The sequence below is a fragment of the Festucalex cinctus genome, chromosome 1 (genome assembly GCF_051991245.1).
Source record: "Festucalex cinctus isolate MCC-2025b chromosome 1, RoL_Fcin_1.0, whole genome shotgun sequence".
In the NCBI taxonomy this organism is placed as follows: domain Eukaryota; kingdom Metazoa; phylum Chordata; class Actinopteri; order Syngnathiformes; family Syngnathidae; genus Festucalex; species Festucalex cinctus.
The window spans coordinates 1,108,087-1,128,893 of record NC_135411.1 but is presented as its reverse complement, the minus strand read 5'-3'; the positions used below and the strand labels follow the sequence as shown (position 1 = coordinate 1,128,893).

The 20,807-nt window shown below is 40.0% G+C and overlaps 1 protein-coding gene across 1 annotated transcript; it reads left to right on the top strand.

Moving 5' to 3' along the window:
- The first annotated feature begins 207 nt into the window (after positions 1-207).
- On the top strand, positions 208-20,389 carry LOC144006256 (uncharacterized). Its single transcript, XM_077505008.1, has 6 exons — positions 208-1,555; positions 5,044-6,273; positions 8,552-8,663; positions 8,916-9,049; positions 13,631-13,837; positions 18,612-20,389. The coding sequence occupies exons 1-6, from the start codon at positions 208-210 to the stop codon at positions 20,171-20,173; spliced, it is 4,593 nt and encodes a 1,530-aa protein (XP_077361134.1). The 3' UTR covers positions 20,174-20,389.
- Positions 20,390-20,807: the final 418 nt, after the last annotated feature.

Sequence of the window (20,807 nt, the reverse complement as noted above, 5' to 3'; positions counted from 1 at the left end):
AGGTGTGTATCTGTTAGGTGTTAATTTGTGGAATCATTTGGGAATTGCCCTGAAAGGATGTGACTCACTTGTTGAGTTTAAAAAAAAATGTTTAAAAGTTTAAAAAAAATACTTGTGTATAGATTGTTATTCATTCACTCATGTGGCCCATGTGATAAACTTCAATATAAAATACATAACATCACAATAAATTAACTTTACCAAACCATGTGTATCTTGTGTCTCGCAGATGTCGGTGAAAAATGTATTTTTCCTGAGCGGCAGGAGCCAGAGTTCCCTGGCGTGAAACAGGAGGAGGACTTGGAGCCTCTTCAAGTTAAAGAAGAGAAGCGGCAACAGCCTCCCAACATCAAAAAAGAGGAGCAGCTGCCACCATACATTGAAGAGGAGGAGCACTTCACAGAGTTGCCCGTGACTGGTGTCCATTTGAAGACTGAAGATGAACGTCAATATGAAGAGAACAAAGGGGCGGAGTCTCCAAGCAGACAACAAATGACAAATGATGACAGCCGGTTAGCTCTTATGTCAGATGGTGAAGACGCGTCACACGCTGCTCACACTGCTGACGATGAACAGTGTGACGATGATGTGACATGTCCCACTGATGGCAAACGGTGGAAATGTTCTCAGTGTGGAAAAACCTTTGGTTCCAAGTCTCATTTGAGAAGACACGCGATGGGCCACACTGGTCATAAACCCTTTGCTTGCACAGTTTGTGGTCGAATTTTCTCTCAGAAGGGATCCTTAAAAATCCACACACGAACCCACACTGGAGAGAAGCCTTTTGCTTGCTCAGTTTGTGGTAAAAATTTTGCTCAGAGGGTACACTTAAAAACACACACAAGAACCCACACTGGAGAGAAGCCCTTTGCCTGCTCAGTTTGTGGTCAAAATTTCTCTGAGAAGGGAAGTTTAACAAGGCACACAAGAACCCACACTGGAGAGAAGCCTTTTGCTTGCTCAGTTTGTGGTCAAAAATTTGCTTTCAAGGGATACTTAAAAATACACACAAGAACCCACACTGGAGAGAAGCCCTTTGCCTGCTCAGTTTGTGGTAAGAAATTTCGTGAAAAGGAAAATTTAAAAATACACACAAGAACCCACACTGGAGAGAAGCCTTTTGCTTGCTCAGTTTGTGGTCAAAATTTTGCTCAGAGGGAACACTTAAAAACACACACAAGAACCCACACTGGAGAGAAGCCTTTTGCTTGCTCAGTTTGTGGTCAAAATTTTGCTCAGAGGGAACACTTAAAAACACACACAAGAACCCACACTGGAGAGAAGCCTTTTGCTTGCTCAGTTTGTGGTCGAATTTTCTCTCAGAAGGGATCCTTAAAAATCCACACACGAACCCACACTGGAGAGAAGCCTTTTGCTTGCTCAGTTTGTGGTCAAAATTTTGCTCAGAGGGTACACTTAAAAACACACACAAGAACCCACACTGGAGAGAAGCCCTTTGCTTGCTCAGTTTGTGGTCAAAATTTTTCTTCCAAGGGATACTTAAAAACACACACAAGAACCCACACGGGAGAGAAGCCCTTTGCTTGCTTGGTTTGTGGTCAAAATTTTTCTTCCAAGGGATACTTAAAAACACACACAAGAACCCACACTGGAGAGAAGCCCTTTGCTTGCTCAGTTTGTGGTCAAAATTTTGCTCAGAGGGTACACTTAAAAACACACACAAGAACCCACACTGGAGAGAAGCCCTTTGCTTGCTTGGTTTGTGGTCAAAATTTTGCTCACAGGGGACACTTAAAAATACACACAAGAACCCACACTGGAGAGAAGCTCTTTGCTTGCTTGGTTTGTGGTCAAAATTTTTCTTCCAAGGGATACTTAAAAATCCACACAAGAACCCACACTGGAGAGAAGCCTTTTGCTTGCTCAGTTTGTGGTCAAAGATTCCCAACAAAGGGCAACGCTGAGAGGCACAAGTGTGCTGGTGAGAAAAGCGGTTGATGAATGAAGCTTGATATGATCTCATTTAGGAATTGACGTTTAAAATGGTGCAGAAATTTCTACCGCTAAATGAATGATTGATCTGTGTACTTGTATCGTGTGTTGTGTCTTTGCCTATTTTGAAATTGAGTTTGTTTTGAAAACGTAACATCAACCTGACAAGTGGCTGCAGATTATAACTGACGGCTATAATCTGTCATCTGTACATGTAAATGTCCGTTCATATGTAGTTTGCCTTATATACATATTAAAAGGCTGTTGTTGAACACATTATTTTAGGTTAATTAATTATGCACAAATTAGTGTGTCAAAAAAATAACGCAACTGATCGCGAGTCTGATTGCAGACCGCAGACTGGGAACGGAACGCCCACGGAACGGAACGCCCACGGAACGGAACGCCCCTATGCTCTTGATTGACGGAAAGTGACGCTGCTGTCGTGATCCAGTAGTGTTGTTCTCAACTTCTCTGCAGCGAGCGGTCGCCACGAGAACTACGAAACGAAATCATTCCATCCATTATCACAACCTCTTAGTTCTCAAAAAGTTCCCGGGGACGACACGAAATAATTTGTAAAATGACGAGTCGGGAGCAGAAAGTAAGTGGACATGTATTTTATTTAATGAACATTAGCACATAGGTCGCTAAAGAAAAGTTCGTTTCCCGCACAGAAAGTTTGAAAAATGAATTGAAATGATTTAGTGGAACACAATGTTTTTTTCCCATATCTCTCTCGTTGAATTCCAATTGTTATTTCACATGGAACAATAGTTTGAACCTGTGTACCGTACAATATGATGACCTAAAAGTAGTAACTTGCAAATGGGGAATCCACCGTGACGCTGTACGTAATGCAAAATGGTGTAAGCCCAATACGTCACATATTTGCAGCAGATAGGCCTGTATAGCGTAGCTACGTAATTAATTACCATTAATGTATCGATGGGATTTGAATAATAACATAATTTTACTCTGTTGTGGCATGAACGTTAAGAAATCTTTACATGAGTCCAGTTTTTTCTATTTATGTTGGTATGTTTTTGGATTGTAATTGGCCAATTCTACAGTCGGATGACAAAAGATTTATACAAATAAAATGTGTTCTAATTTGCACTCAGCTTCATCGAACCGTCTATAAAGATGGACACCGACCAGCACCCATTTTGGCAGGCTTGAACCGATACAGATGCAGCATTTGTGCCAAAGGTGGAGAGTTTGCATATGTTGTGGCACATCTGCAAACTCAAGATAAGACGGCAGTTTGTCATGAAGGTATGTTGTAGTTTGAAGACCACGATAATCAATTTAAATTTTGTCAATATGGCAATTCTTTCTTAGTTGCCATGGTAAGCAATTTTTATGACTATGAAAAAGAATGTATTGTTAGTTTTATGAATGATGAATACATTTCGCTACAACCTAAAAAGTACTCACTGATACTGATGCCAAGTAATGGATGCCACTAGTACTCTATATAGAAAATTACAATTAAACAAATGACACAGACTTTTAAAGAAAGACCTTTCAAATTTGAAAAGCTTTTTCTAACCTAATGCACAGAAATAAGGCTGGCTCGCATTTCCAGAAAGAGGAAAATAGATGAGAATGCCAAGGTAAGAATAATGGACAGAATTTGTGAATTAACACTAAATGTGTGATTGGTCAATGCTCGTTTGGCGGGGGCGGAGTTTGCGAAAGGTCAATTACGGATACAACTCACCTGACTTTTGGCAGCGATATTCGGCCGAGCAAGAAAAGAAAAAGTGTAGTCAATAGTGCATAGAATTTGCCGGCACTCGACTAGAACTTTTCCTGGCTCAAAGCTTAAAAAAAAAAAAAAGACCAGAGACTCTTGGGTGGATTTACAGATTTACAGTCTGAGGTAAAACAGCAAGGATGTTTTAAAAAAACTGTGCTACTAATAATTCTGGGGTACATTATCACAATTCATTATAATCCACATTTATCCAGATTTCTCCTTACTTTGGAAGCATGTCTTATTTTGGTATATTTGAATTTGATAATAATGTCGATACACAGTTTCATTTGATAAATCTTATGATTATTCTAGCGAAGTTTTACATTCATAAGTCTAAATTTACACATAAGAAACAATCCTTTATTGATTTTTTTTTTGTATCCGTGAGAAATTATTTTTTGTCATTGTCTGGTTGTCTGTGTCAAAAAGCTGCAAAAACGTATAACTATTGCAAACTTATCATTTATTTATATGATTTTGTATCAAACTATTTTCTTTTCTTTCAGTTATACTATTGATTTTATTTGGTTTAGCTTTTGTATGTTTTAACTTTCCTGGCGTGTTCTATGTTCTAATTGTTTATAGTGTATACAATGATTGTATTATTTCCCCCCCCCCCCCCCCCCCCCAAAATAGTTTGTATACTGATTGAGTGACTGGACAGCTGGTGAACGAGCGCACACCCTCTAGATGAATCGATTCTTAAAAAAATAAAATAAAATTCAATCGTGACAGTATTATCAACTCACCGTTGAAATTTGACTTGACCAAACCAATGTGTGTGTTCTTCTTGTGTCCTGCAGACGTCTCTGAGAAATATCTTCGTCCTGACCAACAGAAGGTGAAATCTCCTCAAGTGAAAGAGGAGGAGGAAGAGCATCCTTATTTTAAAGAAGAAAAAAAGTCCCCTGGTGTCAAAAAGGAGGAGGTTGAGGATGACGTCACCAAGTCACCAATGACCTTCAAGTCACCAATGACCTTCGCCCCTTTAAAGAGTGAAGACGAAGTCAAGGGTGAGAGTGAGGAAGGCAGCAGGGCGGAGCCTCCAAACAGGATCTTTAATCCTCAAAACATGATTCCAGAAAGTGATGCAGACCACTGGGGATCATCAAAAGCAAAAAGTGATGACATAAGGTCCCTTTCTTCTCATGATGATGATGATGATAATCTGGATGGTAATGATGAACACGCTGCTGATGATAGGTCATGTCACACTGACGACAAATCTTGGGAATTTTCGCACTGTGGGAAAACATCGAGTTCAAAATCAAATTTGAAAATTCACTTGAAAATACACACTGGGGAAAAACCTTTTTCTTGTTTAGATTGTGGCAAAAGCTTCTCTTTGAAGTCAAATTTAACAAAACATTCAAGAACACACACTGGGGAAAAATTTTTTGCTTGTACCCACTGTGGCAAAAGCTTCTCTCAGAAGTCACATTTAACATTACATTCAAGAACACACACTGGGGAAAAACCTTTTTCTTGCTCAGATTGTGGCAAAAGCTTCTCTCAGAAGTCAGCTTTAACAACACATACAAGAAGACACACTGGGGAAAAACCTTTTTCTTGCTCAGATTGTGGCAAAAGCTTCTCTCAGAAGTCACATTTAACAACACATACAAGAAGACACACTGGGGAAAAAACTTTTTCTTGCTCAGACTGTGGCAAAAGCTTCTCCCGGAAGTCAGAATTAACAACACATACAAGAAGACACACTGGCGAGAAACCTTTTTCTTGCTCAGACTGTGGCAAAAGCTTCTCTTGGAAGTCATATTTAACAAAACATACAAGAAGACACACTGGGGAAAAACCTTTTTCTTGTTTAGATTGTGGCAAAAGCTTCTCTGACAAGTCAGATTTAACAAAACATACAAGAAGACACACTGGGGAAAAACCTTTTTCTTGTTTAGATTGTGGCAAAAGCTTCTCTGACAAGTCAGATTTAACAAAACATACAAGAAGACACACTGGGGAAAAACCTTTTTCTTGTTTAGATTGTGGCAAAAGCTTCTCTTTGAAGTCAAATTTAACAAAACATTCAAGAACACACACTGGGGAAATTTTTTTTGCTTGTACCCACTGTGGCAAAAGCTTCTCTCAGAAGTCACATTTAACATTACATTCAAGAACACACACTGGGGAAAAACCTTTTTCTTGCTCAGATTGTGGCAAAAGCTTCTCTCAGAAGTCAGCTTTAACAACACATACAAGAAGACACACTGGGGAAAAACTTTTTTCTTGCTCAGACTGTGGCAAAAGCTTCTCCCGGAAGTCAGAATTAACAACACATACAAGAAGACACACTGGCGAGAAACCTTTTTCTTGCTCAGATTGTGGCAAAAGCTTCTATCAGAAGCACCATTTAACAATACATACAAGAAGACACACTGGCGAGAAACCTTTTTCTTGCTCAGACTGTGGAAAACGTTACTCTGACCAATCATGTTTCAACAAACACACAAGATCACATGGTGCGAAGGAACCATTCAGTTGTGGTGTTTGTGCAAAAAGATTCTCTTGTGAAAAGCTTTCTGAGAGACACGAGTGTGCTGGTGAGAATAGCAGCCATTAGGGGTGTTAAAAAAAAATCGATTCGGCGATATATCGCGATACTACATCGCGCGATTCTCGAATCGATTCAATAAAAAAAAAAAATTGATTTTTTTTTTTTTTTTTTTTTTTGAAGAGCTCAGAATTGTTCATTCGGTAGTCTTACCGATTCAACGTCTTATCATCATTGCCTTTTTTTTGTGTGTGTGTGTGAATCGATTTTTAAACTTCCATTTTTAATGGAAAAATATTCAACAAAACGTCTGACTTCGGGTTAGGATTCACACCTTGAGCATGGAAGAATGTTATATGAACGGAACATTAAGCCTTAATATTTTATTTTAATCCTGTTCAAACATGAAACAGATTACAACCTCTATAAGACTGAAATTTCAGATAAATAAATAATACATTTTCATATCAATCTTACACTCTACAAGCGTACTGATTAGTATTTTCTAAATTTGAATGAAAAAAAATCGCAACAATCGACTTATAAATTCGTATCGGGATTAACCGGTATCGAATCGAATCGTGACCTGTGAATCGTGATACGAATCGAATCGTCAGGTACTAGGCAATTCACACCCCTAGCAGCCATCTTTGAAGCTTCAAAAAAATGAAGGGAAGTGAATCTGATATGTTATTTCATAATAACACAACATTCAAAGCTGCCTGGGGCCTGTCATAATGATTCACATTCATTACTCAAATAAAAGTAGAGATATTAGGATTTCAGAAGACTTAAGAAGTGTCAACTCCAATGTCTTACTTAAAAGTGTAAATGTAATGCTTTCAAAACTACTCAACCTGTTAATATTAAGTTTTTGACGTTTACTGTTCATGTGTTTAAAAGTCAATTAATGTCAGTTTTTTTATGTAATTTTGGAAGCTATTTTTGTTTGTTTTGCTTCTGAATGTTGTTAATGGTTGTGTTTGCTGAAGTTCGTAGGTGTTGTGTTTTTTGCTTGCGTGAAGCACATTGAGTTCGTTTCCTTGTGTATGAAATCAAAATAAAACCACCTTGTGTTGCCTTGCAATTTTCCGCAAATCAGCGTCGAGAATACCTTCAGACACACAAAGCCATCTGGGATTCAAATTTGCTGTTGAACAGTGTCATCTCTGAAATGATTGACGTGATGGGCGTTTCGTCAACATTGAAGGAAGGTCCGTCAACGGCGGGCGTCCGTTTTGTTGTTGATTGGCGATTGACGGCTAACTTAAAAAAAAAAAAAGGACGAATGAACCATTGACGGAAGTAAGTTTCCTTCCGTCAATGTAATCATCAATCCGTCACACCGTCAATTAACATATCCCAATGACAGACGTCAAATTCGTCAATAAATGTGTGACTGTGTGTAAGATAGATAATAGATATGTGTCAATACGTCGATAATATAATCGTATGTGTCTATGTAGCGTCTTCGTCGTTCGCCCCACCATGAGGTGTTCAGGTAGTTTTACGTAAATGTATGAACAAACGGCCGACGAATTTGTGCAGAAATTCAAACAATTGGCGAGTGATGAAGGCACAGTCGTTTTTTTAATTGTGACGAGACGGGCCTGAAGTTTCCAGGAAGTTTCGGAATTTGTTGAAAAGAATCACCCAGAAAGAGTGTTCCAGAACTAATTCATTTGTGCATTTTACTTGGATATGTTCCTCGCTGTCCATCAGCCCGTCAATGACGCTGATGCATGACGAATGACGGATTGATGATTACAATGCCGCTGAGATTCAGATATTGACGGATTTACGAAGACGGAAGATGGTCCTGAGACCTCGCAAGAGCTCGTCTTTTATATCGCCCTCAATATTCCAATCACTAACCTTTTACTTTTATTGGAAGGTAAGTGTTGCGTCAAAACTTTGCTGGAGGAAAGTGTGAAAGCCACAGATGACAAAAACTGGCCTAAAGTCATTTGTATTACTTGCAGTACAAATAAATATTGCATATATCAATAAAATATCAGATACTGTTTCAAACATTTATTAATAGCTAGGGCGGGTACATTATAAACTATTACAACAAATTAAACTCATCCCTGATAATAAACATTCAGTTAACCTCAACAAGCTTGTTCAACTTTGATGGCGAATTTTTAAACTGCACATTCACCACAACAAACTGGGGCTCTTTTCAATAAGTCCAATTTAAACAGGCATTTAAACTTTACGATTATATCGGGAACAAAACACTGAAAAAACGGGAATGAGACTTTCCAACTGCAGCAAAAATGGCGACATCTGCCGATGACTTGATGACAATGCTTGCTCTGAAGCTTCCGGACAATTTCCACCAGCCAATCATAACGTAGCGGGGGCGTGTCCTGCCCCTGACTTCCGCCGCACGTCTACTTTGGTTTCCGGAGTCATCACTGCCGCGGCGGGCGGGTACATGGCGTTTAATCATTATTTCTGATTCGGTATTGAACTGAATGCAGCCTCCACACAGGACGCCCGTCACCATTTTGAAGGTCTACGACACCATTTGTTAAATGTCAGCATGTGTGTAAACTCGTTTCGGTGCGCGTTGATGCTTCTCGGCCTTAGTTAGCTTAGCTTAGCTTAGCTCGCTAGCCGCTAACAAAGAGAAGCACACAAGACGTGGTCAGGAAGAGATCAAGTGTGACTTTGTTGACACTATTGGGCCAAAATGTCTGCGCGAACGACACCAAAGTACGACGAGGAACATTTTGGAGTAAAGGAAGAGAACGAGCAACATTTTCAACCGCTGGACGATGTTTGCCAGCAGCCTCGAATTGTGCTACACACAGCAGGTTTGTACACTTCTTATTACTCTCCCATGCTTAGCACTACTATATAGAGTTAAAAAACAAAAAAACAATAAATGCAGTCATTACTGTACACAGTAATTCAATAAGCCGAATCGGAATTACAACTGCGCATGTGCGGCCACTGGCTCTTATGCTTCCTGTTTCGGGGTCGTTGCTATCCAGATCGCCATATGAATGCATTGGAAATAACCGAAAAGAGTCATTATTTTTTATTTTGAGGTCAAATTTGGGTAGTACGCCAGTCGCCCATTGTTCCATGCGTGATTGTCACAATGGTTTACGTGGACTCAAAAAGCGGATGAAGGAATTTTGCCACGTTCACTCGTGCAATAAAGGAACTTCACGTTGCGCCTGCGACCCACCTTATTTATACTCATTCCATTTCCTACTGAAAGAAAAGCTTCAGAACGTCGTGCCGAATGGACTACATTGGTAAGTTTATATTTCAGATACTAATATTTCTAATTTGTAACCATGCCATATGTAAATTTATCAACTTCTGAGCCTGGAGTAGCAGTATAAATATATGTTTGCAAATGAGCTGGAATGTGTAGACAGCCTCATTTTCATTGGGCCTTCACCTTTCGTTGCATTTATCATTTTAGTTATTTATTTATTATTATTTTTACCCAGGTGAACAGACAGAACATCAAAACAGGCAAAAACTGGGCTATAAACAAGAACAGCCGTGTATGCTTTTTGTCGATGGTGCGCCTTCCACCTCCTTTCCAAACCCAACACTGAAACTAGGTACAGCGGCACAGCCATTTGCAATATATTTGGAGATGGAAATTTGTACGGGGACTAAATTTTCAATTATTAAGATCAATAAAGTCAAGTCTAAGTCTTGTAAATTATATTTATATTTAATATTGTCTATAAAGAGCAAGTGGAATCAAATAAATTCAAGACCTGTGGGTAGGATATTATTTTATTTTTTTTTTACTACTAACATGATGAGCATATACTATAAACAGTGCTGGGGACGGACCTGTCGCCATGGGCGGGCCTTGGGGGTCCGTGCCCGCCCTGTCACTCAGCCATGCCCGCCCTAGCAAGATGACTCACCAACTATTCGTCCTATCAGTCACGTAAACTTGTGCCTTCTGTTTCAAGTCAAGCATGGCGTGCCAGCCAACCACATACCTCCTTTCAAGTTTGGCTGTGATTGACAACTAAACGAGCCAATGACAATCAGGATCAGGAGGGATGGGGTGGGGTGGGGGGGAGACGCGCGCTCTGCAGACGTGCCTTAGCCAAATCTACTTCCGGGTAGAGAGTGCGCATTTGCCGGCTGGCGCTGGCATAAAGACTGAGCAGTGAGCACGTCGTGCCGCTTTAATGTAAGCCACCAAATGCCAAACCTCGATCCAGGATGACACAGTTGACATCAATGGGAATCCCGAGTCCACTGGTTACGTTTACAAGTGAGTGTCAAACTTTTATTTGAATTAGTCAAGCCACACAGCACGGATGAATTGTAGCAATACACAGTATGCTGTTAACAGACCCAAGCAGTCACACATACACAACAACAACTAAGGAGCATAAAATTATTTATCACTAAAGCAGTTGCAGTACAATGAGAGTTGAATTCTCTTTTTTTTTTTTATTGCCAAGTTTGTTCATGTTGATGACTGTCACTAAGTTCTAATTAAAAAAAAAAACAGCACTTTACACATCCTTTTGGATTGATATTCTGCTTAGTTTTTCACTGAACCCATATGTTGTTTCTGTATGTCATCGACATAACTCAACCTTATTTCTAAATCACTTTAAAACAGCCATTGCTGCATACAAAGTACTGTGCATGGAATAGAAATTAGTCTTTTAGTAGATACAAGTGAAATAAAATAACACAAAATAAAATTAATTAGAGTAAATATAAGTAGATAAGTATACACGCAAATAAAATACTAAAAAAAAAAAATCTGTACAAGAATAGAAATAAAATAACACGAAATACAGAAGGCACCATAAAAAAAGTCAAATGATGTGAAGTCTCATGCTGAGTCAAAGATCAAAGAATAAAGATGTCTGGCAAAAATGAAAGGAAATTTTGTCCATATCGTACAGCCCTAATCCAACACGCAAACGAAGGCAACTGCTAGCCAATTCCAGATAGAAGGGGCTGGGTCACAGAGTCATTCATTCGGACATAGTTGTTTACAGAAGTGAAGAGTGGATTTGTTTCAAATGAACTTTTGAGTTGAATAAATGCAAAATGAACTACACATTTTTTTTTTCAGTTTGTCTTTTAGATTTCAGAACGAACTGCCGCTTTTAAGTGACAGAAAATATTTCTGAACACTTTTGCAGTTGTCACAATGCTGCTGTTCAACCTGATGAACATTTGATTTAGGTTGATAAAGTGTGCCCCCCCCAAAAAAAGGTAATGCCCCCCCCCCCCTACAATTTCTTTCTGGTGACGGGTCTGCCTATAACAGAAGTGATGTGTTTACATTATTTTTGCTGTATTGAGTTTATATTTCACTATTATCGTGCATGTCTTGTTTATGCAGTGCAGGAAAAGTCAATTGTTAAATGGGCTGTCTGCCGGATTCACTCAGGAAAATGCATTTTTTTAAATACAGGATGTACACACTTGAACTTTCTCTTAGTCTACACATCGATGTTTTTGTTCATCTTTTGTGGTAATTTCGTCCTAACCCCCCACCTCCCCAGCCCGTATTTTGCCATTTTTGTGTTTTTTTTTGTAAACAGCGGGACGTTTCAGTGGAAAGACAGTGTTTACAACCTTCCAGCCAATCGCAGAGCGGGGGCGGTGGCGTGTCGCAAACGGGGCCGGGCGAACGTGTCGGCTGCGTGACGTCACTCCCGCGCCAATTTGAAAGCACGCACGGATTTTATTTTTCTTCACTCACTCATTCACACATGTAAGCTTCTGTGAGTGAGTGAGCGAGTGAGTGAGTGAGTGGGAAAAAAAATAATAATCTGTGCGTGCTTTCAAATTGCCGCGGGAGTGACGTCACGCAGCTGACACGTTTGCCCGGCCCCGTTTGCGACCGTTAACTATCTCTTACCGAAATAGATAACAATTCTAAATAGGTGGTAGCTGTATTCCTTTACACATTCACTGCCAGCCCAGCAAAAATGCATTATTTGACGTCTTTTCCCGTCAATGGCAGTCAATGAGTTAAGATGAGATGTAACCAAAATTGACGGATTTTTAAGCAAAATTTGCCTTAAAAAAGGAAAAAAAGATGCTGCAATATAATCACAAAATATATTGGCACATTGTGTTTAACACATTCACTGCCAGCCCAGCAAAAATGCATTGTTTGACGTCTTTTTCCGCAATGGCAGTCAATGAGTTAAATCCTATTGTGTTACTTCGGCTTAAAATAAGTAAAAATAAAACAAGCCCTTGCGGACCTAACAAGGTCAGCTAAAATTATTTAGGTCATAACAAGTTCAACCGATCATTAGAAGAGGAGCCGCTGTAAAAAGAGTGTGATTAGATTCCTATCCTTAAATCAATAAAGGTTACTCTTTAAGGGTGTTAATCTAATGGGGCTGATGCTCTAAAACTGGGGCGGTGAGAACCTAAACGAATCCTTTTCGACACCAGCTTGGAAAGTCCCCGTCACCTCCGTAAAATCCGTGTTACTGCGGTTGGAGCCAAAGGGGGATTTTAACCCTTTATAACGGAGAGTTGGCCAGGTAAGCGAGATCAGACACTCTGTAAATTGAGAAGTAGTTTGATTGTTTAAATCCTGTATTTACAAAGTGCATTTTCCAGAGTGAAAATGGCAGACGGCGCCTTTAAAGAGCTAAAATACTTGATGCATACTTGACATAACAGTGTTTCAATATAGGACAGAATATGTAAAAATAAAATAAAAAAAACACGAGTCATCATGATAAACAAGTTTTACCTTTGCCATGACGATGTAGCACCTCGTTGCAGACACCCAGCCAAGCAGCAAACAAAACTGCTCTGCGCCGAGACTTTTATGAGCTTTTAAATCGGCTCCATTATTGACAGCATAGCGATACATGTCGTGCACCGTGAATTCCGTGAAAACAGGGGGACACAAAGTAAGGGTCTGTTTTCAAACTAGCCATCTCCCGTTTCTGTAAGTATCGCACTCGACGAGCACCGACGAAACGTTCCACTTCTGCCGACAGGCGAACGTCAGTTGAACTAGCGCATTCCATGGCTCGATGGACATCAACTTTCCATTTGTAAAATGAAAATCGCTATAGTACTTAAATCGCTCCGCAGCCCGTCCACTTTCATTCAACTGTCATTTCATTCCGCTGTCCATGGTGGCGCAATCACGTGATTACGTGACGTCGGTGCAAATGGTCAATGGTGATGTTCCCCCAGAGCTATTTCGGACCAACCGGGAAATATTTAACCTCACCATTCCCCATTTCATCTCGTCACTGGACAGGTAGTGAACGAGCGCACACCCTCTAGATGAATCGATTCTTAAAAAAATAAAATAAAATTCAATCGTGACAGTATTATCAACTCACCATTGAAATTTGACTTGACCAAACCAAATGTGTGTTTTGTCTTCTTGTGTCCTGCAGACGTCGCTGAGAAATATCTTCGTCCTGACCAAGAGGACATGAAGCCTCCGAATGTTAAAGAGGAGGAAGAACATCCTTACATCGAAGAGGAAGAAAAGCCCGTTCGTGTCAAAGAGGAGGAGGTTGAGGATGACGTCACCAAGTCACCAATGACCTTCAAGTCATCAATGACCTTCGCCCCTTTAAAGAGTGAAGACGAAGTCAAGGGTGAGAGTGAGGAAGGCAGAGGGGCGGAGCCTCCAAACAGGATCTTAAATCCTCAAAACATGATTCCAGAAAGTGATGCAGACCACTGGGGATCATCAAAAGCAAAAAGTGATGACATAAGGTCCCTTTCTTCTCATGACGATAATGATGATAATCTGGATGGTAATGATGAACACGCTGATGGTGACAGGTCGTGTCACACTGACGACAAATCTTGGGAGTGTTCTCACTGTGGGAAAACATTGAGTTCAAAAGGAAGTTTAAAAATTCACTTGAGAATACACACTGGGGAAAAACCTTTTTCTTATTTAGATTGTGGCAAAAGCTTCTCTTTGAAGTCAAATTTAACAAAACATTCAAGAACACACACTGGGGAAAAACGTTTTGCTTGTACCCACTGTGGCAAAAGCTTCTCTCTGAAGTCACGTTTAACAACACATACAAGAAGCCACACTGGGGAAAAACCTTTTTCTTGCTCAGATTGTGGCAAAAGCTTCTCTTCGAAGTCAAATTTAACAACACATACAAGAATACACACTGGGGAAAAACCTTTTGCTTGTTTAGATTGTGGCAAAAGCTTCTTTTGGAAGTCAGACTTAACGACACATACAAGAACACACACTGGCGAGAAACCTTTTTCTTGCTCAGATTGTGGCAAAAGCTTCACTCACAGGTCAGCTTTAACAATACACACAAGAAAACACGCTGGTGAGAAACCTTTTTCTTTCCACCTTGTGTTGCCTTGCAATTTTCCGCAAATCAGCGTCGAGAATACCTTCAGACACACAAAGCCATCTGGGATTCAAATTTGCTGTTGAACAGTGTCATCTCTGAAATGATTGACGTGATGGGCGTTTCGTCAACATTGAAGGAAGGTCCGTCAACGGCGGGCGTCCGTTTTGTCGATTGGCGATTGATGGCTAACTTAAAAAAAAGGACGAATGAACTATTGACGGAAGTAAGTTTCCTTCCGTCAATGTAATCATCAATCCGTCACACCGTCAATTAACATATCCCAATGACAGACGTCAAATTCGTCAATAAATGTGTCACTGTGTGTAAAATAGATAATAGATGTGTGTCAATACGTCGATAATATAATCGATACAGTATGTGTCTATGTAGCGTCTTCGTCATTCGCCCCACCATGAGGTGTTCAGGTAGTTTTACGTAACTGTATGAACAAACGGCCGACGAATTTGTGCAGAAATTCAAACAATTGGCGATTGATGAAGGCACAGTAGGTTTTTTAATTGTGACGAGACGGGCCTGAAGTTTCCAGAAAGTTTCGGAATTTGTTGAAAAGAATCACCCAGAAAGAGTGTTCCAGAACTAATTCATTTGTGCATTTTACTTGGATATGTTCCTCGCTGTCCATCAGCCCGTCAATGACGCTGATGCATGACGAATGACGGATTGATGATTACAATGCCGCTGAGATTCAGATATTTTCGCTGTAGAGGAAGAAAATAACGTGGAAAAAATGCTGCTGAAAAGTCAACTTACTGTAGGTTTGGCAACACAAGATGGCCGCCGCCAGCTTCACTTTTCGCTACAGCATGAGCAGCCCAGTTAATTTATGACGTCCGTGCTGTATCAGCCTGCACATCCACCTGAGAATCTGACCGTGATCAGTTTTTTTTTTCCTTTTTTATTTTTTTATTTTATTTTATTTATTTATTTATTTATTTTTTTGAAGGTTTGAGCCAGGACAGCTTACTCGCATTTTCATTTCATTTTCTTAACTAAAGAGCCAGACCTGTCACCAGAAAGAGAGTGCAGGGGGGGCATTACCTTTTTTGGGGGAGCACACTTCATCAACCTAAATCTAATGTTGTTCAGGTTGAACAGTGGCATTGTGACAACTGCAAAAGCGGCGGAATGACTGTGACCCAGCCCCTTCTATCTGAGATTAGCTAGCAGTTGCCTTCATTTGCTTTTTGGATTTAGGGCTGTACGATATGGATAAAATTTCGGATCATTTTTGCCAGACATCTTTATTCTTTGGTCTTTGACTCAGCATGAAACTTCGCATCATTCCAGTGTTTTATGGTGCCTTCTGCATTTTGTGTTATTTTATTTATAGTTATATTTACTTATTCACTTCCCTACATCTTATATATTTTTTTATTTTTTATTTTTGCTTTTATACTTACCTACTTATATTTACTATAATTAATTTTATTTTGTGTTATTTTCTTTCACTCGTGTCCACTGCGAGACTGATTTCTATTCCATGCACTTTGTATGCAGCAATGGATGTTTTAAAGTGCTTTATAAAAAAAAGATTGAGTTGAGATATGTCGATAATATACAGAAATGACATATGGGTTCAGTGAAAAATATCAATCCATAAGGATGTGTAAAGTGCTGTTTATTATTATTATTATTATTATTATTATTATTATTATTATTATAACTTAGTGACAGTCATCAACCGTGACAAACTTGGCAATAAAAAAAAAAGAAAAGAGAATTCAACTTACATTGTACTGCAACTATGCTTTAGTGATAAATAATTTTATGCTCCAAAGTATTTGTTGTGTATGTGCGACTGCGTGGGTCTGTTAACCGCATACTGTGTATTGCTACAATTTGTCCGTGCTGTGTGGCTTGACTAATCAAAACAAAAGTTTGCCACTCACTTGTGAACGTTGTTTAGTGGACCAGTGAACGCAGGATTCCGAACCATGTCAACTGTGTCATCCTGGATCGAGGTTTGGCGTTTGCTCACTGCTCAGTCATTGGGTCAGTGCCGGCCGGCGAACGTGCACCACTATCTAACGCGGAAGTAGATTTGGCTAATGCGCGTCTCCGGAGCGCGCGTCACCCCCCCCAATCCCGATTACCATTGGCGAGCCGTAGATGTCAATCAAAGCCAAATTTGAAAGGATGTATGTGGTTGGCTGGCAAGCCATGCTTTACTTGAACAGAAGGCGCACGTTTACGTGACTGATAAAAGTAAAAAAAATGAATAAATTCTCCTTTCCCTGTCGTCCTTTTGCTCACGAGCGCCCCTAGCATCTGCCTAATCTGCCTAATGGCAGGAGCGCCACTGGTCGTGACCAAAAGAACGAGATCCCGGATACAAGCGGCCGAAATGAGTTTCCTCTGCAGGGTGTCCGGGCTCTCCCTTAGAGATAGGGTGAGAAGCTCGGTCATCCGGGAGGGACTCGGAGTCAAGCCGCTGCTCCTCCGCGTTGAGAGGAGCCAGCTGAGGTGGCTCGGGCATCTGGTTCGGATGCCTTCTGGACGCCTCCCTGGGGAGGTCTTCCGGGCATGTCCCACCGGCGGGAGGCCCCGGGCACGACCCAGGACACGCTGGCGAGACTATGTCTCCCGGCTGGCCTGGGAACGCCTTTGGATCCCGCCGGAGGAGCTGGTTGAAGTGGCTGGGGAGAGGGAGGTCTGGGTTTCCCTCCTAAAGCTGTCGCCCCCGCGACCTGACCTCGGATAAGCGGAGGAAGATGGATGGATGGATGGATGGATGGATGAATTTATGGTGAATTCTAGGGCTGGGTATCGATTCAAATTTCCAGGATCGATTCGATTCGATTAATGATTCACAACGATTTTTGATTCATTTGAGGAATTCATGCAGCACCTATTTTAGACAGTCAAAAGTACCAGTGCTGCAAATAGTAGAAACTTCTTGCTGTAATTTAATGCATTAGTAAAAATATTAATATTTACATTAAGAATTGAATCAATTGCAGTTACATTAATACTGTTTTATTTAACATGGCCTTATAAAAACAATAAATAATTAAATCAATTACAACCACAGTACAGGCTATGTTAAAAAAAAAAAAAAAGTAACAAAAAACACTGACACTCATTCACATTGTTTTTTGTGCAAATGTTCCAATGGTGGTTGAGGGGATGGGGTGGGTGGGGAGATGATCGATACTGGCTTCCACCGTGTAAGTGACACGGGCTCGGAAGCATTTGTTTGTGTGTGTTGAATGTGTTGTGTGTGTGTTGGGGGCGGGGTCGATATATCTATACATGGCTTTATGTATCGATATTGGGATATGAAAAGGCGTATCTATATGATATCGATATATCAATATTTTGAACCCAGCCCAAGTTAATTCAATTGAAATAGAAAGGGTGTATGAAAACAAATTCCTTGTAGTAGTTATTGATGATAAATTATTTTGGAAGCCACACATAGAAATTGTTAAAAGGAAAATGTGAAAAATCATAGGGATACTCTATAAAACTAAGGATGTCCTGAACATGAACTCATTATATACATTATACAGTTCATTATTCTTACAATATCTGACCTATTGTGTGAAAATCTGGGCAAATGCAAATAAAACAAACACCAACTCTGTATTCAAATTGCAAAAGAGAGCTATAAGAATTATTAATTAATCAAAATATACTGAATCAACACATCCATTATTTATTAAATACAATGAAATTTTATGACTTGGTTGAGTTTAAATTAGCACCAAATTAGACACAGTCCTTATGATATAAGGGGTGCACATGTCTATAAAAACAAAACAAAAAAACAAGAACAAATATTAAGCAAAGGTGTGTATCTGTTAGGTGTTAATTTGTGGAATCATTTGGGAATTGCCCTGAAAGGATGTGACTCACTTGTTGAGTTTAAAAAAAATGTTTAAAAGTTTAAAAAAAATACTTGCGTATAGATTGTTATTCATTCACTCATGTGGCCCATGTGATAAACTTCAATATAAAATACATAACATCACAATAAATTAACTTTACCAAACCATGTGTATCTTGTGTCTCGCAGATGTCGGTGAAAAATGTATTTTTCCTGAGCGGCAGGAGCCAGAGTTCCCTGGCGTGAAACAGGAGGAGGACTTGGAGCCTCTTCAAGTTAAAGAAGAGAAGCGGCAACAGCCTCCCAACATCAAAAAAGAGGAGCAGCTGCCACCATACATTGAAGAGGAGGAGCACTTCACAGAGTTGCCCGTGACTGGTGTCCATTTGAAGACTGAAGATGAACGTCAATATGAAGAGAACAAAGGGGCGGAGTCTCCAAGCAGACAACAAATGACAAATGATGACAGCCGGTTAGCTCTTATGTCAGATGGTGAAGACGCGTCACACGCTGCTCACACTGCTGACGATGAACAGTGTGACGATGATGTGACATGTCACACTGATGACAAACGGTGGAAATGTTCTCAGTGTGGAAAAACCTTTGGTTCCAAGTCTCAATTGAGAAGACACGCGATGGGCCACACTGGTCATAAACCCTTTACTTGCACAGTTTGTGGTCGAAGTTTCTCTAGGAAGGAAACTTTATCAACGCACACGCGAACCCACACCGGAGAGAAGCCTTTTGCTTGCTCAGTTTGTGGTCAAAATTTTGCTCAGAGGGAACACTTAAAAACACACACACGAACCCACACTGGAGAGAAGCCTTTTGCTTGCTCAGTTTGTGGTCAAAGTTTTTCTTCCAAGGGATACTTAAAAACACACACAAGAACCCACACTGGAGAGAAGCCTTTTGCTTGCTCAGTTTGTGGTCAAAATTTTGCTCAGAGGGTACACTTAAAAACACACACAAGAACCCACACTGGAGAGAAGCCCTTTGCTTGCTCAGTTTGTGGTCAAAATTTTTCTTCCAAGGGAGACTTAAAAAGACACACAAGAACCCACACTGGAGAGAAGCCTTTTGCTTGCTCAGTTTGTGGTCGAAAATTTGCTCACAAGGTTCACTTAAAAACACACACAAGAACCCACACTGGAGAGAAGCCCTTTGCGTGCTCAGTTTGTGGTCAAACTTTTTCTTCCAAGGGATACTTAAAAACACACACAAGAACCCACACTGGAGAGAAGCCCTTTGCTTGCTCAGTTTGTGGTCGAAGTTTCTCTCAGAGGGGAAGTTTAACAATGCACACGCGAATCCACACGGGAGAGAAGCACTTTGCTTGCACAATTTGTGGTCGAAAATTTGCTCAGAGGGTACACTTAAAAATACACACAAGAACCCACACTGGAGAGAAGCCCTTTGCTTGCTCAGTTTGTGGTCAAACTTTTTCTTCCAAGGGATACTTAAAAACACACACAAGAACCCACACTGGAGAGAAGCCCTTTGCTTGCTCAGTTTGTGGTCAAAATTTTTCTTCCAAGGGATACTTAAAAATCCACACAAGAGCCCACACTGGAGAGAAGCCTTTTGCTTGCTCAGTTTGTGGTAAAAAATTTACTGTTAATGAAACGTTAAAAAGACACACAAAGACCCACACTGATAAGAAACCATTTTCTTGCTCAGTTTGTGGTCAAAGATTCCCAACAAAGGGCAACGCTGAGAGGCACAAGTGTGCTGGTGAGAAAAGCGGTTGATGAATGAAGCTTGATATGATCTCATTTAGGAATTGACGTTTAAAATGGTGCAGAAATGTCTACCGCGAAATGAATGAATGATTGATCTGTGTACTTGTATTGTGTGTTGTACGTGTCTATTTTGAAAATGAATTTGTTTTGAAAACGTAACATCAACCTGACAAGTGGCTGCAGATTATAACTGACGGCTATAATCTGTCATCTGTACATGTAAATGTCCGTTCATATGTAGTTTGCCTTATATACATATTAAAAGGCTGTTGTTGAACACATTATTTTAGGTTAATTAATTATGCACAAATTAGTGTGTCAAAAAATTAACGCAACTGATCGCGAGTCAATGCCAAATTTGGCCCATTGAGGTACACAGAGTAGACTGCAGGGGGCACCACGACAGAGTAGCAAATAAAACAAACACCAACTCTGTATTCAAATTGCAAAAGAGAGCTATAAGAATTATTAATTAATCAAAATATACTGAATCAACACATCCATTATTTATTAAATACAATGAAATTTTATGACTTGGTTGAGTTTAAATTAGCACCAAATTAGACACAGTCCTTATGATATAAGGGGTGCACATGTCTATAAAAAAAACAAAAAAAACAAGAACAAATATTAAGCAAAGGTG